The sequence below is a fragment of the Heptranchias perlo genome, chromosome 10 (genome assembly GCF_035084215.1).
Source record: "Heptranchias perlo isolate sHepPer1 chromosome 10, sHepPer1.hap1, whole genome shotgun sequence".
NCBI classification, from domain to species: domain Eukaryota; kingdom Metazoa; phylum Chordata; class Chondrichthyes; order Hexanchiformes; family Hexanchidae; genus Heptranchias; species Heptranchias perlo.
The window spans coordinates 78,387,496-78,402,555 of NC_090334.1; the positions used below are offsets into that span (position 1 = coordinate 78,387,496).

The 15,060-nt window shown below is 45.7% G+C and overlaps 1 protein-coding gene across 1 annotated transcript in view; it reads right to left on the bottom strand.

Annotated features, from left to right (window-relative positions):
* nrde2 (NRDE-2, necessary for RNA interference, domain containing) overlaps positions 1 to 11,255 on the bottom strand; it is a 72,241-nt gene extending 60,986 nt beyond the window's left edge. Inside the window, exons 1-3 of the mRNA XM_067992188.1 lie at positions 11,147 to 11,255; positions 10,914 to 11,036; positions 3,887 to 3,995 (exon numbers count right to left, since the gene is read on the bottom strand). Of these exons, the coding sequence (XP_067848289.1) occupies positions 3,887 to 3,995; positions 10,914 to 11,036; positions 11,147 to 11,240 (326 nt within the window). The 5' untranslated portion in view covers positions 11,241 to 11,255. The remainder of the gene's footprint in view (positions 1 to 3,886; positions 3,996 to 10,913; positions 11,037 to 11,146) is intronic.
* Between the last annotated feature and the right edge of the window lie 3,805 nt (positions 11,256 to 15,060).

Genomic DNA, 15,060 nt, shown 5'->3' on the forward strand with positions numbered 1-15,060 from the left:
TCCTTCCAATTCGAGTACAAAGGCATCATGCCTATTCTCTGTCTTCTACCACCTAACCAAGTCAATAATTTGCCTTCAATTCCAAGAGCTTTAATTTTAGCTAACAGTCTCTTATGTGGAACCTTAACAAATGCCTTCTGGAAGTACATCCGTAGACATTCCCCTGTCTACTACTGTAGTTACTTCCTAAAAAAATTCAATTAGGTTCGTTAGACGTGACCTATGCTTCACAAATCCATGTTGGCTCTCTTTATTCAGCTCAAATTTCTCTAAGTGCTCGGTCACTGCCATCTGTGGTACATTCTAGAATATTGAAAGTATTTAAAAGCCGTATTTGTACGCGATATTCTTGCAGCAGTTCTCCAGACTGTGGCAACCCGCTGGGGAAGTGAAGTCAGTCCATCTGCAGTGTTGAAAAGAGAGCTCTCAGGAGGGGATCTTGCAGAGGTATGCAAGATATACTTAAAGGGAGACTGAAGATAAAACAAGAACAAAACTTTTAGACGTACCAGTTCAGCAGGATCAGAGAGGGCAGACCCAAGACTGTAAGGGCAGGTTCAGGACAGACGCCAGGAAGGAGAGAACCTTTTAGTGGTAGCATTCACCCCTCAGGGGCAGGGTTCGAACCCTGACCCACAGTCCCGACATGTCAAGACCAGCAGGATACTCACGTTCAGTGCATTGTGGGAGCCCATAAAACCCTCCAGCAGTATAGGGCTAACCACCCTGTCAGCTGGTGAAATGATCATAGAAGGAGCGTTCACGTCGCGGCCTGTCAGACTGTTAATCAACCTGCGAATCCTTCCACTACTTCACACTGTTTTCCCAAGGGAAGACAGTGAAGATATAAAAACAAGAATAGTTGGGATGAGCTGCCAGGACACTGGACTAATTAAAGCGGTTAAATGGGGAGATGGTAGGGAATACATTAACTAGACCAAAAGGAGCTGAGCACAGCTGGTGAATGCAGCTTACCCCTACAAGGGAAGCCAGTGCAGTGTCATGGTGATAAAAAAAAAATCCTGAATGAGAAAGGGCCATTCGGCCCATCAATCCCACTGGATCCAGAGTCCACATTTGACTGTTCTATCATCGATTCCCTCACACACCACCTGTTGATCGACTTGAGGCAACACTAATTTCCTTCCCCTACCTCCCGTTAAAAAAAGACAAGCACTGTTGTTAAATATCTCTACAAGCAGGATACTTCTCCAAGAGATGGAAGATAGAAAAGGAGCTACTGTTCCCAGCAAAAGAATGATGACAAGCAGAGGTGATTCCTCGCATAACAACGTGCATTTATATAGCACCTTTAACGTAGTAAAACGTCCCAAGGCGCTACACAGGAGCGATTATCAAACAAAATTTGACACCAAGCTTCATAAGGAGATATTAGGACAGGTGAACAAAAGCTTGGTCGAAGAGGTAGGTTTTAAGGAGCGTCTTAAAAGGAGGAGCGCGAGACGAAGAGGTTTAGGGAGGGAATTCCAGAGCTTAGGGCCTAGGCAGCTAAAGGCACGGACATCAACGATGGAGCGATTAAAATCAGGGATGCGCAAGAACCAAGAATTGGAGGAGTGCAGAGATCTCGGAGGGTTGTAGGGCTGGAGGAGGTTACAGAGATAGGGAGGGGGCGAAGCCGTGGAGGGATGGGAAACAAGGATGAGAATTTTAAAACCCTAATAAGAGGAAGAAAATTAGAACACTCCCTGAGCAACCCGCCCACAAACAGCAGGGCCGAAGTCCAAGAGCAGGTCACCCTGCCTGGTGTTGATACCAAAGGCAAAGCGAGACATTAATATACTAAATATAGTGGGGTGAGTAAGATAGGACTACTTCTCATCCAACTTTTAGGTCACACATACGGAGCTCAAGATAATCAAGCATTGCAGAATTAAATGATGGAAAATCCCAGAGTAGAAAATGTAACCACATTCCTCCCTCCCCAGCTATTAAAAAAAATCGGGGAGCCACCCCAGAGAAAATTGGTTGGGGGGAGGCTGGGGAACAGGGAGGGGAGGGAAGGGTTCAAGTGTGCTCAATCATGCTTCCTAGTTAAGTGGAGAACCTTTTTTCACATCTCTCCTCATCCTCACAGCGCCGAGGGCAAGCTGTACTGCTGAATGAAAAGTCAATCACGATTCCTTCTTTGCCGCGATTGGACGGAGGATCACAGAATCAGAAATCCCCGTGGGAATGTGGCCATTAAGTGGGGAGGGGGTAAAAGGCTGTTTGCATGCGTGCCAAAGTGAATGTGATTCAAAGCCGGCACAGGTGCAGGCTGCACATAACCAGACGGAGAGTGTGGAGGAGGAGGAGGGGAGAAGGAACACTGCGGAACACATGTTACCAATAGTGCAGTGAGGCTGTGGGAAGGAGGAATTCCTTGCATTCCACAGGGAGGGAGGGAGGAGAACTGGAAACATTTCTGCAGGGGTTTTTTTCCTCTTCCTAATAGTGTGAAAACCAGTTTGAATGCAGAACTCTTCCAAAAAAAAAAATCGGAGACAGAGGGAGGAAATCAAGATTAGGCACTAGGAGGTAGAAATCAGGACCACGCCAGGGGAAGAACACACAGAATGGTGCTGCGTGCCAATTGTGAGGCTCCCTTTCTTCTGCAAAGCAGCTCATGAGGTCAGAGATTGACATCAGTCCATTTATACCAGCATTATCTCAGCCTTCAGATCCCAGATTCCTGCTGCTGTGAATGAGAGGAAGTGGGTTTTTTTTAAAAAAACACTCCAGTGCAGGTTTTTTTTTTGAAAAAACTTTTCCAATTTTCTCACCTCTCCAAGAAGCTGCCGTTTGGCTTCTGCTAGCGCCCGCGCCTTCTGGCATTTGCCAGGGTGGCCACTCCTCGCCCGTCAGCCTGGGTGGCGAGTGTCAGCAGACTATTTGACAGTGGATGGCATCACTGCTCGAGTCAACAACTCGCATTTATATAGCTCCTTTAACACAGTAAAACACCTCAAGACGCTTCGCGGGAGCAAATTCAGACAAATAAAACTGACACCGAGCCAAAGAAGGAAACATTAGGGTCTTGGTCTAAGAGATGGGTTTTAAATGAGGGTCTTAAAAGGAGGAGAGAGAGTTGGAGAGGTTTAGGGAGGGAATTCCAGAGCTAAGGGCCTAGACAGCTAATGGCACGGCCGCCAACGGTGGGACGAAGTGGGGGATGCACAAGAGGCCAGAGTTGGAGGAACGCAGAGATCTGGGAGGATTGTCCTTTTCATTGCTAACATCCACGTGGGTCACCAGACAGTATCAGGAGCAGGCTGGTTTTCACCCCCACCCCATCAATTCACTAATTTTGAGCTGCTGAGGGCAATTGTAGAACCTCAACTGCTGTACTAGGTGAGATCAAACCTGGCACCTTCTAGTCCGTGTAACTTAGTGCTGCACCAAGCCTTTAAATACTAGGCCATCGGAGGAGCTGATCGGTCTCTCCTTTTAAAAAAAAAAGCCACAGTCACTTATACTGGAACTTTTTAAGATACTGGAAGGAAAAGCAAACCGATAGCTATAATGTAAACTGAACTTTGTTCAACAGATAAAAATCATACCAGAGCAGTACTGCTCTGGTATGATATTCTTATATTAACCATTTCACAGTTCAAAGAGCCTGAATAATTATATCATGAAGTCCATCTCTCATAGCACTGAGGTTGGCGTACACTGCAATAAACCTTTGGAAGATAGGAGAATAGACTCCAGGTCTCCTGGAGAACTGGGGAGGCTTGGAAATCAAATCCAGCTTTATTCATATGCTGGAAAGCCTAGGTGCAAAAATCAGAAAATCTTTTTTTAAACACACACACAGAGACAGAGAGAGAAAACAAAGAGATAATATATATAGCGAAAGACAGTGAGGTGGGACTCTGTGTACCTTGTCTGAGGTGACCCCTGGGCCGAGTCTGCTGCAATCCCCACGATGCGATGGTGCAGCTGCAGGGCATCTTCAGTGCGGAAGCTTTGATTACTGAGCCAATCCAATCCTGCAGGCAGCAGAAATCAATGTTATTTGGCAGCTGTGCTTTTTAAAGTAAGGACTCATCAGATAAACTGACAGTGAATCACAGCAAATGCCATTAAAGTCATTCATAATAGTCAAGGACAAAATGCTGCAAGTCAATGAAAACTTCATTGATCACAATGCTCTGCGTTGCTGCACTGCTGACTGTGTTTAACCCTTGCAGTAATGGAACAGAGGATCAGAAAATAAATAATGCAATTTTATGAATCAACAGGTCTACGTCTCTGCTTCCTCGGCCTGAAGAGAAATGAAGTGACTCCGCCCGAGTGGAAATAGCTTAGAAAATAAACATTAGGAAATACAAATGGTTTCATAGCAAGTTTCTACCTCAACACTTTTTCTACAATGAGAACCTGAAAGCAACCATTTATCTATCCTTTGTTTCAGTGATTTTCTCATCATTTGTGTTCTTGCTAAGGTGAGGGAAGTTAGTGCTGGGGAAATGGAACATCTTCCCATTTCAGGCTGTCGGGGTCTAATGCTATTATCGATGGTTAAATGCGGAATAAAGATCCCTCCACCCTGCCCCAGTGTTGACCCCTATTCCCACTCTTACTGTGCCAATGAAACATCTTAACATTTCGATTGCCCACATCAACGACCTGATGGAACTTTGGAGACTGCCAATCAATAGGGTCATTTGTTAGTGCTGTGGGCCTTTGCCCATGGGGAAACAGTTCAGAGCGCCAAGTTCACACAGGAGACCTTCATTTTTGGGGGGGGGGGGGGGGGGGGGGGGGGGAGGGGCAGAGATGGAAAGTTAGCATGCAGGTACAGCAAGCAATTAGGAAGGCAAATGGCATGTTTCCTTTTATTGCAAGGGGGTTGGAGTACAAGAGTAAGGAGGTTTTGCTACAATTATATAGGACTCTGGTGAGACCACATTTGGAGTACTGTGTACAGTTTTGGTCTCCTTACCTAAGGAAGGATATACTTACCTTAGGAAGGATATACTTACTTTAGAGGCAGTGCAACAAAGGTTCACTAGATTAATTCCTGGGACGAGAAGGTTGTCCTCGGAGGAGAGATTGAGTAGAATGGGCCTATACTCTCTGGCGTTCAGAAGAATGAGAGGAGATCTTATTGGAACATACAAGATTCTGAGGGGGCTTGACAGGGTAGATGCTGAGAGGCTGTTTCCATTAGCTAGAGGGCATAGTCTCAGGATAAGGGGTCAGCCATTTAAGACCGAGATGAGGAGGAATTTCTTCGCTAAGGGTTGTGAATCTTTGGAATTCTCTACCCCAGAGGGCTGTGAATGCTGAGTCATTGAGTATATTTAAGGCTAAGAGAGACAGATTTTTGGAATCAAGGAATATGGGGATCGGGCAGGAAAGTGGAGTTGAGGTCAAAGATCAGCCACGATCTTATTGAATGGCGGAACAGGCTCGAGGGGCTGTATGGGCTACTCCTATCTCATGTTCCAAGACAGGCGCTGGAAGAGCCTTCTTTGTGCAAAAGTGATCGATGCTGGGAATGATCTTCCTGAGTCGGGACACTAGAGACGAAAACCTTCGATTTGTTCAAAGATCAATTCAATAAAAATGATGCTGGGGAATGCAAGTTACTTTTTATTGTCAAAGTTGGCTCAAATGCCTCCCTCATCTATTTTGTGATCTTGTGAAGTCAAGTTCCAGAGATAAAGAAATCAATTCTGTTTATCCTGTCCCCCCTATTTCCTTCGTTCTTGCGCCAGTGGATCCATTTCACTACCAGGTGCAACTTCTCGCGCTCCACACCGCCCATGGATCCTGACAGCGCATACGACAGCAGACCAGTCGAAAAGCACATTACCATTGGTTTAAAAACCTACAATACAGGCTACCCGGAGCATCAGGGTGAAACGCACCATGGGGCCTAGTACGGAGCCGTACAGACCAGCGAGACTCTATGTACTCAATCCATACTGAGGTAGTCGATTTTAACCAAGACAGCAGTGGAGCTCTACGATTATCCTCCGTGTCTCGGGGTGAGACGTCAGAAACTAAAACAGGGTCCCTGGTCAGTCAACACTTCGCCAACCCAGTGAAAATTACACAGAAACAGAATCAGGCTCAATAATGGTGATCCGACAGTTAAATAACTCGAGGACATGGTCGAGGCTCACACAAGAACAAACATTCAGGTGGTATAGTCTAAGCTGTCAGCCTGTGGAACCTGATGGGAATGAGACATTAAACCGAGGCCCCGAATGCCCTCTCAGGTGGGCAAAGAGAGATCCCACGGCACTATTTCGAAGAGCAGGGGAGTTCTCCCCAGTGTTCTGGCCAACATTTATCCCTCAACCGACATCACTAAAAAAAATTACCTTGTCATAAGAACATAAGAAATTGGAGCAGGAGTAGGCTCCACGAGCCTGCTCCGCCATTCAACATGATCATGGCTGATCTTTGACCTCAACTCCACTTTCCTGCCTGATCCCCATATTCCTTGATTCCCCTACAGTCCAAAAATCTATCCCTCTCAGCCTTGAATATACTCAACGACTGAGCATCCACAGCCGTCTGGGGTACAGAATTCCAGACTTACTACCCTCAGTGAAGAAATTTCTCCTCATTTCAGTCCTAAATGGCCGACCCCTTATCCTGAGACTATGCCCCCTAGTTCTAGACTTGCCAGTGAGGGGAAACAGCCTCACAGCATCTCCCCTGTGAAGCCCTCTAAGAATCTTATGTTTCAATAAGATCACCTCTCATTCTTCTAAACTCGAGAGTATAGGCCCATTCTACTCAATCCATCTCACTGCTGTTTGTGGGGCCTTGCTGTGTGCAAATTGGCTGCCGCGTTTTCTAATATTGCAACGGTGGTCATAAAAGGTGCTATATAAATGTAAGTTTTTCTTTCTTTCTTCATTGGGTCCAATACAGTACATACAAACCAGACAGATCTCAAAAGATATTTGGGACACGACCAAAGATAAGCCCTTCTCAATCGTCGTAGCTGCCCGAAAAGATTTTTCTCCTTTAAATATGTTTGGTTTCATGCTCCAGTTTTACACCGAGCGCAGTTTTTCTTCTCCATCCCCCAATTATCTCTTGTCCCGATTGTACTAATTCCTTACTGGAGTACGGCTTCCCCGAAACAGGATGCCTCTGGGACTCTGCCCAAGGGGCCCCCATTCTTCAGGCACGAGCCTAAATGTTGAATGCCAATGCGCTAGTCCCCTCTCCCCTCAGAAGTCCACCATCCAGTAGACATCCTGATCACCCCCCCCCACCACATTGCAGTATCTCCAGTGCGCCTTCGCAACTAAGTCCCAGATGTGGTCACTACGAGTGCCAAAAATTCCTCCAACTAAATATTGGAAGACCGAAGCCATTGTCTGCGGTTCCCGCCACAAACTCAGTTCCCTAGCCACCGACCCCATCCCTCTGCCTGACCACTGTTTAAGGCTGAACCAGACCATTCGCAACCTTGGCGTCCTATTGGACCCTGAGATGAGCTTCCAACCACATAGCCACTCCATCACCAAGACCACCTACTTCCACCTCCGTAACATCGCCCGTCTCTGCCCCTGCCTCAGCTCATCTGCTGCTGAAACCTTCATCCATGCCTGTGTTACCTCTAGACTTGACTATTCCAATGCTCTCCTGGCCGGTCTCCCACCTTCCATAAACTTGAGCTAATCCAAAACTCTGTTGCCCGTATCCTAACTCGCACCAAGTCCCGTTCACCCATCAGCCCTGTGCTCGCCGACCTACATTGGCTTCCGGTCCAGGAAAGCCTCGATTTTAAAATTCTCATCCTTGTTTTCAAATCCCTCCATGGCCTCGCCCCTCCCTATCTCTAATCTCCTCCAGCCCGATAACCCTCAGAGATCTCTGCACTCCTCCAATTCTTGCCTCTCGCTCATCCCCAATTTTAACTCTCAGAATCATACCTTTCAGCCAACATCCCAGAATCTTCCATCACCATCCCTGGGTATGTCCTGACCCACCGGCAGGACAGACACACCAGAGGTGGCGGTACAGTGATACACAGTCAGGAGGGAGTGGCCCAGGGAGTCCTCAACATTGACTCCGGACCCCATGAAATCGCATGGCATCAAGTCAAACATGGGCAAGGAAACCCCCTGCTGATTACCACCTACCGCCCTCCCTCAGCTGATGAATCAGTCCTCCTCCATGTTGAGCACCACTTGGAGGAAGCACTGAGAGTAGCACAGGCACAGAATGTACTCTGGGTGGGGGACTTCAATGTCCATCACCAAGAGTGGCTCGGTAGCACCACTACTGACCGAGCCCTGAAGGACATAGCTGCCAGACTGGACCTGCAGCAGGTAGTGAGCGAACCAACACGAGGGAAAAACCTACTTGACCTCGTCCTCACCAATCTACCTGTCGCAAATGCATCTGTCCGTGACAGTATTGGTAGGAGTGACCACCGCACATTCCGCGTGGAGACAAAGTCCTGTCTTCGCACTGAGGACACCACATGTTGTGTGGCACTATCACCATGCTAAATGGGATAGATTCAGAACAGATCTAGCAGCTCAAAACTGGGCATCCATGAGGCACCATGGGCCATCAGCAGCAGCAAAATTGTATTCCAGCACAATCTGTAACCTCATGGCCTGGCATATTCCTCACTCTACCATTACCAACAAGCCAGGGGATCAACCCTGGTTCAATGAGGAGTGTAGAAGAGCATGCCAGGAGCAGCACCAGGCGTACCTAAAAATGAGGTGCCAACCTGGTGAAGCTACAACTCAGGACTACATGCGTGCTAAACAGCAGAAACAACATGCTATAGACAGAGCTAAGCGATTCCACAACCAACGGATCAGATCAAAGCTCTGCAGTCCTGCCACATCCAGTCGTGAATGGTGGTGGACAATTAAACAACTAACGGGAGGAGGAGGCTCTGTAAACATCCCCATCCTCAATGATGGCAGAGTCCAGCACGTGAGTGCAAAAGACAAGGCTGAATCGTTTGCAACCATCTTCAGCCAGAAGTGTCGAGTGGATGATCCGTCTCGGCCTCCTCCCGCTATCCCCACCATCACAGAAGCCAGTCTTCAGCCAATTCGATTCACTCCACGTGATATCAAGAAACGGCTGAGTCCACCGGATACAGCAAAGGCTATGGGCCCCGACAACATCCCAGCTGTGGTGCTGAAGACTTGTGCTCCAGAACTAGCTGTGCCTCTAGCCAAGCTCTTCCAGTACAGCCACAACACTGGCATCTACCCGACAATGTGGAAAATTGCCCAGGTATGTGTTGTCCATAAAAAGCAGGACAAATCCAATCCGGCCAATTATCACCCCATCAGTCTATTCTCAATCATCAGCAAAGTGATGGAAGGTGTCGTCGACAGTGCTATCAAGCGGCACTTACTCACCAATAACCTGCTCGCTGATGCTCAGTTTGAGTTCCACCAGGACCACTCGGCTCCAGACCTCATTACAGCCTTGGTCCAAATATGGACAAAAGAGCTGAATTCCAGAGGTGAGGTGAGAGTGACTGCCCTTGACATCAAGGCAGCATTTGACAGAGTGTGGCACCAAGGAGCCCTAGTAAAATTGAAGTCAATAGGAATCGGGGAAAACTCTCCAGTGGCTGGAGTCATACCTAGTACAAAGGAAGATGGTAGTGGTTGTTGGTGGCCAATCATCTCAGCCCCAGGACATTGCTGCAGGAGTTCCTCAGGGCAGTGTCCTCGCCCCAACCATCTTCAGATGCTTCATCAATCACCTTCCCTCCATCATAAGGTCAGAAATGGGGATGTTCGCTGATGATTGCACAGTGTTCAGTTCCATTCGCAACCCCTCAGATAATGAAGCAGTCCATGCCCGCATGCAGCAAGACATGGACAACATCCAGGCTTGGGCTCATAAGTGGCAAGTAACATTCGCGCCAGACAAGTGCCAGGCAATGACTATCTCCAACAAGAGAGTGTCTAACCACCTCCCCTTGACATTCAATGGCATTACCATCGCCGAGTCCCCCACCATCAACATCCTGGGGGTCATCATTGACCAGAAACTTAACTGGACCAGCAATATAAATCCTATGGCTACAAGGTATTAAGGGATATGGCCAAAGGCAGGTATATGGAGTTAGATCACAGATCAGCCATGATCTTATCAAATGGCAGAGCAGGCATGAGGGGCTGAATGGTCTACTCCTGTTCCTATGTAAGGGGTCAGAGGCTGGGTATTCTCCGGCGAGTGACTCACCTCCTGACTCCCCAGAGCCTTTCCACCATCTACAAGGCACAAGTCAGGAGTGTGATGGAATACTCTCCACTTGCCTGGATGAGTGCAGCTCCAACAACACTCAAGAAGCTCGACACCATCCAGGACAAAGCAGCCCGCTTGATTGGCACCCCATCCACCACCCTAAACATTCACTCCCTTCACCACTGGCGCACTGTGGCTGCAGTGTGTACCATCCACAAGATGCATTGCAGCAACTCGCCAAGGCTTCTTCGACAGCACCTCTCAAATCCGCGACCTCTACCACCTAGTAGGACAAGAGCAGCAGGTACATGGGAACAACACCACCTGCACATTCCCGACTTGGAAATATATCACCGTTCCTTCATTGTCGCTGGGTGAAAATCCTGGAACTCCCTTCCTAACAGCACTGTGGGAGAACCTTCACCACACGGACTGCAGCGGTTCAAGGCAGCAGCTCACCACCACCTTCTCAATGGCAATTAGGGATGAGCAATAAATGCTGGCCTCGCCAGCGACGCCCACACCCCATGAACGAATTTTTAAAAAAATGCTCTTATCTAGCTTCCCTCTAGAAGTATCTATGAACCAATATCCCCTTATCCTCCTTCCACAGTTTAATTTATAGCATTTTCCAAACTATCTGGAAAAGGTTATTCCACTTTACATTAAATTGTGGGAGTAAGACGAGGGGGCTTTACCTTTAAGGTACCAGTGTACAGTAAACTCAGCTGGCCCACTCGTCCTGATCCAGAAATGTAACCCAGGAACAATGCTGCAAACGGGGAAAAATAGCAACAAGGCCCAGATGACTGCAACTGGACCTGGAATGGAGAGAACAGGTTAGTCAGGGTTTCCCTGTGGAGAATGCCTTTACATCTAAGGCACTTGATCTGGGTGCACTAGGACAGTGCATTTTATTCTAAGTATCTACCTTCAGGGCCGCTTTCACAAGGTGCTTTCCTCTCACCAAACGCTGGAAATAACGAGCCTGAACCCGACTCCATCCTTGTAGGCCGCTGCGGCATTCATTCCGAGATCGGTCGCCGCGTCCCCTGTATATGACGTGTCGCCGGCGTGGCGAATTGCATTGTGGGACTTGTAGTTTTTAAAGGGGCCCGACCTCATTTGAACAGATACCAAGCGGCGGATGCTGGGACTACAATCGAGGGAAGTGTTGGTTTCCAATTATTGCACACCTTCAGCAGTGTGCTGCTAATGTAATAATATATATTTAAAGTACTTGACATCAAAAAGCTGAGATGATACTTAATGCAACCTGCACTTTATATATTCAATACCAGTAAGTATGTGTGCAGAAGGTTTTAAAATAATTCAGCTAGTAAAGTTAACTGTGAAACTTTATCTCTCTGCCCTATAAGTAAAATTTTATAATGTTAAATTGACATTCCACAGATATAATGGTGTCACTTGATATTGGCCAAACATACGTGGAGTGCTTTTCGTCCCCTGATTGATGACATGTATAAGGGAATAAGCTCAGGTATCATTTGCCTGTTACTTATCTCACATTATTAGAAACATGCACAACAACAAGTTGCATTTATATAGCACCCTTAATGTAGTAAACCATCCCAAGGCGCTTTGCAGGAGCTTAATCAGGCAAAAAAAAAAATTGACACCAAGCCACATAAGGAGATATTAGGACAGGTGACCAAAAGCTTGGTCAAAGAGGTCGGTTTTAAGGAGCATCTTAAAGGAGGAGAGAGAGGCGGAGAGGTTTAGGGAGGGAATTCCAGAGCTTAGGGCTGAGGCAGCTGAAGACACGGCTGCCAATGGTGGGAGAAGGAAGTTGGGGATGCACAAGAGGCCAGATTTGAAAGAACGCAGAGTTCTCGTAAGGTGTAGGCCTGAAGGAGGTTACAGAGATAAGGAAGAGCAAGGCCATGGAGGAATTTGAACACAAGGATGCGAATCTTAAATTCGAGGTGTAAATTCAAGCTAATTTTGAAGGGATGAGAATGGAACTAGGGCAGGTAAACTGGAAAAAAAATTGACAAAGAAGTAGAACAGTAATGGGAAATATTTAAAATCATAGAATCATAGAATCGTTTCAGCACGGAAGGAGGCCATTCGGCCCGTCGAGTCCGTGCCGGCTCTTTGCAAGAGCAATCCAGTTAATCCCACTCCCCAAAATGGTGATCAATAGAGTTCAGGAGAAGTACATTCCTCTAAAAACCAAGAACAAACTAGCCAATAATGAAATACCATGGATGAATAAAGAGTTAAGGGTAAAATTGAAACTGAAGAAAAAGGCATTCTCTAAGTATATAGACAATAAAGGAGAGGATGATAATGGGGAATATGAAGAGCTTAGGAAAGAAGTCAAAAAAACAATTAGGAAAGTAAAAAGGAACTATGAGATTAAATTATCAAGGAATATAAAAAGAAATAGTAAAGTATTCCACAGACACATGAATAACGAAAGAAAAATCAGAAAAGGGATAGGGTCACTAAGGGATCATGAAATGGCAGAAATATTGAATAGTTACTTTGCCTCTGTATTTACCAGGGAGACTAACAAGGTGGGCAGGACATTAGAAGAAGAGGTCGAAAAAGATATTAAAACATTTAAGATCGAAAGAGGGGAGATAATTGATATACTAATCAAACTTAGAGAGGATAAGACCCCTGGTCCGGATGGATTGCATCCGCGAATATTAAAAGAAATTCGGGAAAAGATAGCAGAGGCACTATTAGATATATATAAAAATCCATTAGAAAAGGGAACAGTGCCAGAGGACCAGCGGACAGCTAATGTTAATCCTATATTTAAAAAGGGAGATAGAACAAATCCAAGGAACTATAGACCAATTGGCTTAACGTCAGTGGTAGGAAAGATAATGGAATCTCTACTCAAAGATGGAATAGAAAAACATCTGGAGAATGAAAATATAATAAAGTACAGTCTGCATGGATTTCAAAAGGGAAAGACATGCTTGACCAACCTTATTGAATTCTTTGAAGAAGTAACAGACAGAGTAGTTAAGGGTAATGTAGTAGATGTAATCTATTTGGATTTTCAAAAGGCCTTCAATAAGGTACCTCACTGTAGACTCGTGACTAAGGTCAGAGCACGTGGAGTCAGGGGACAGGTAGCAGAATGGATAGCAAGTTGGCTAAAAAAGAGAAAACAGAGAGTAGGGGTTAAAGGTAGCTACTCTGACTGGCAAAAGGTGGGAAGTGGTGTTCCACAGGGATCGGTGCTGGGACCACTGTTTTTCACAATTTATATTAACAATTTGGATTTGGGAATCAGGAGTACAATTTCAAATTTGCGGATGACACCAAATTGGGGGGTATAGTTAATACAAAGGACGAATGTATCAAAATACAGGAAGACATTAATAAAATTGCAGAATGGACGTGCAATTGGCAAATGAATTTCAATATAGATAAGTGTGAGGTATTACATTTTGGTAGGAAGAGTAAGGAGGCCACATATTGTTTAGAAAATAAGAATCTAAACAGGATAGAGAAGCAAAGGTATCTAGGGGTACAGATACACAAATCACTAAAAGTAGCAACACAGGTTAATAAGGCCATAAAAAAGGCAAATCAAGCACTAGGGTTCATTTCTAGATGGATAGAATTGAAAAGCAAAGAAGTTATGTTAAATTTGTGTAGAAACTTGGTTAGACCACACTTGGAGTATTGTACACAGTTCTGGTCTCCATATTATAAATAGGATATAGAGGCACTGGAGAGGGTGGAAAAAAGATACACAAAAATGATACCAGAACTGAGGGGATATCCTTACCAGGAAAGATTGAACAGGCTGAGGCTCTTTTCTCTTGAAAAGAGAAGACTGAGAGGTGACCTGATAGAGGTCTTTAAGATAATTAAAGGGTTTGATAGGGTAGACGTGAAGAAAATGTTTCCATTTGTGGGGAGTCCAAAACTAGAGGTCATAAATATAAAATAGTCGCTAATAAATCCAATAGGGAATTCAGGAGAAACTTCTTTACCTGAAGAGTGGTAAGAATGTGGAACTCGCTAGCACAAGGAGTAGTTGAGGCAAATAACATAGATGCATTTAAGGGGGTGCTAGATAAGCACATGAGGGAGAAAGGAATAGAAGGGTACCCTGATAGGGTTAGTTGAAGTAGGGAGGGAGAAGGCTCATGTGGAGCATAGACCAGTTGGGCTGAATGGCCTGTTTCTGTCTTGTAGTTTTGATGTAACTCAATGTAATTCGATGAGTATTATGATCTGGAATGCACTGTCTGAAAGGGCAATGGAAGCAAATTCAATAGTAACTTTCAAAAGGGAATTGGATAAATACTTGAAAAGGAAAAATTTGCAGGGCTTTCGGGGAAGAACAGGGGAGTAGAACTAATTGGATAGCTCTTTCAAAGAGCTTGCACAGGCATGATGGATCTTCGGTGTGAGATGGTTCTATGATTCTATGTACTAGGAACTAGCTATTGGACAGATGTGGTTTGTAGCTGCTCAGAGCCCCGAGACCCAAATTGTTAGCGCAGGAAATCACACAACCATTTCTGTAACCGTGCAGTCACTCAAACTGCATCTAGCAAAGCGTTAAAGGGAAGTCCTCTGGTCATAATCGAGGCTGAGTAACCTCTCTGTGAGTCATCACTCTGTCAAAAGCTACCTTTTTTTCTTAACCTTGAAAGCCCTCGCTTGGCAGATTGCACGAGGTGAAAAAATCTTTATTCAAACACAGGAGTAATAAAATGCTCCCTAAACAACCCATGGTCAATAAACACAGGATCAGAGCCACAATTGATCAAACAAGTGAAATCAGATATGCAGGAAAAAAGTCTTCTGCAGTGCCTTTCTACCTGATTGCTGCAGTACAAATTA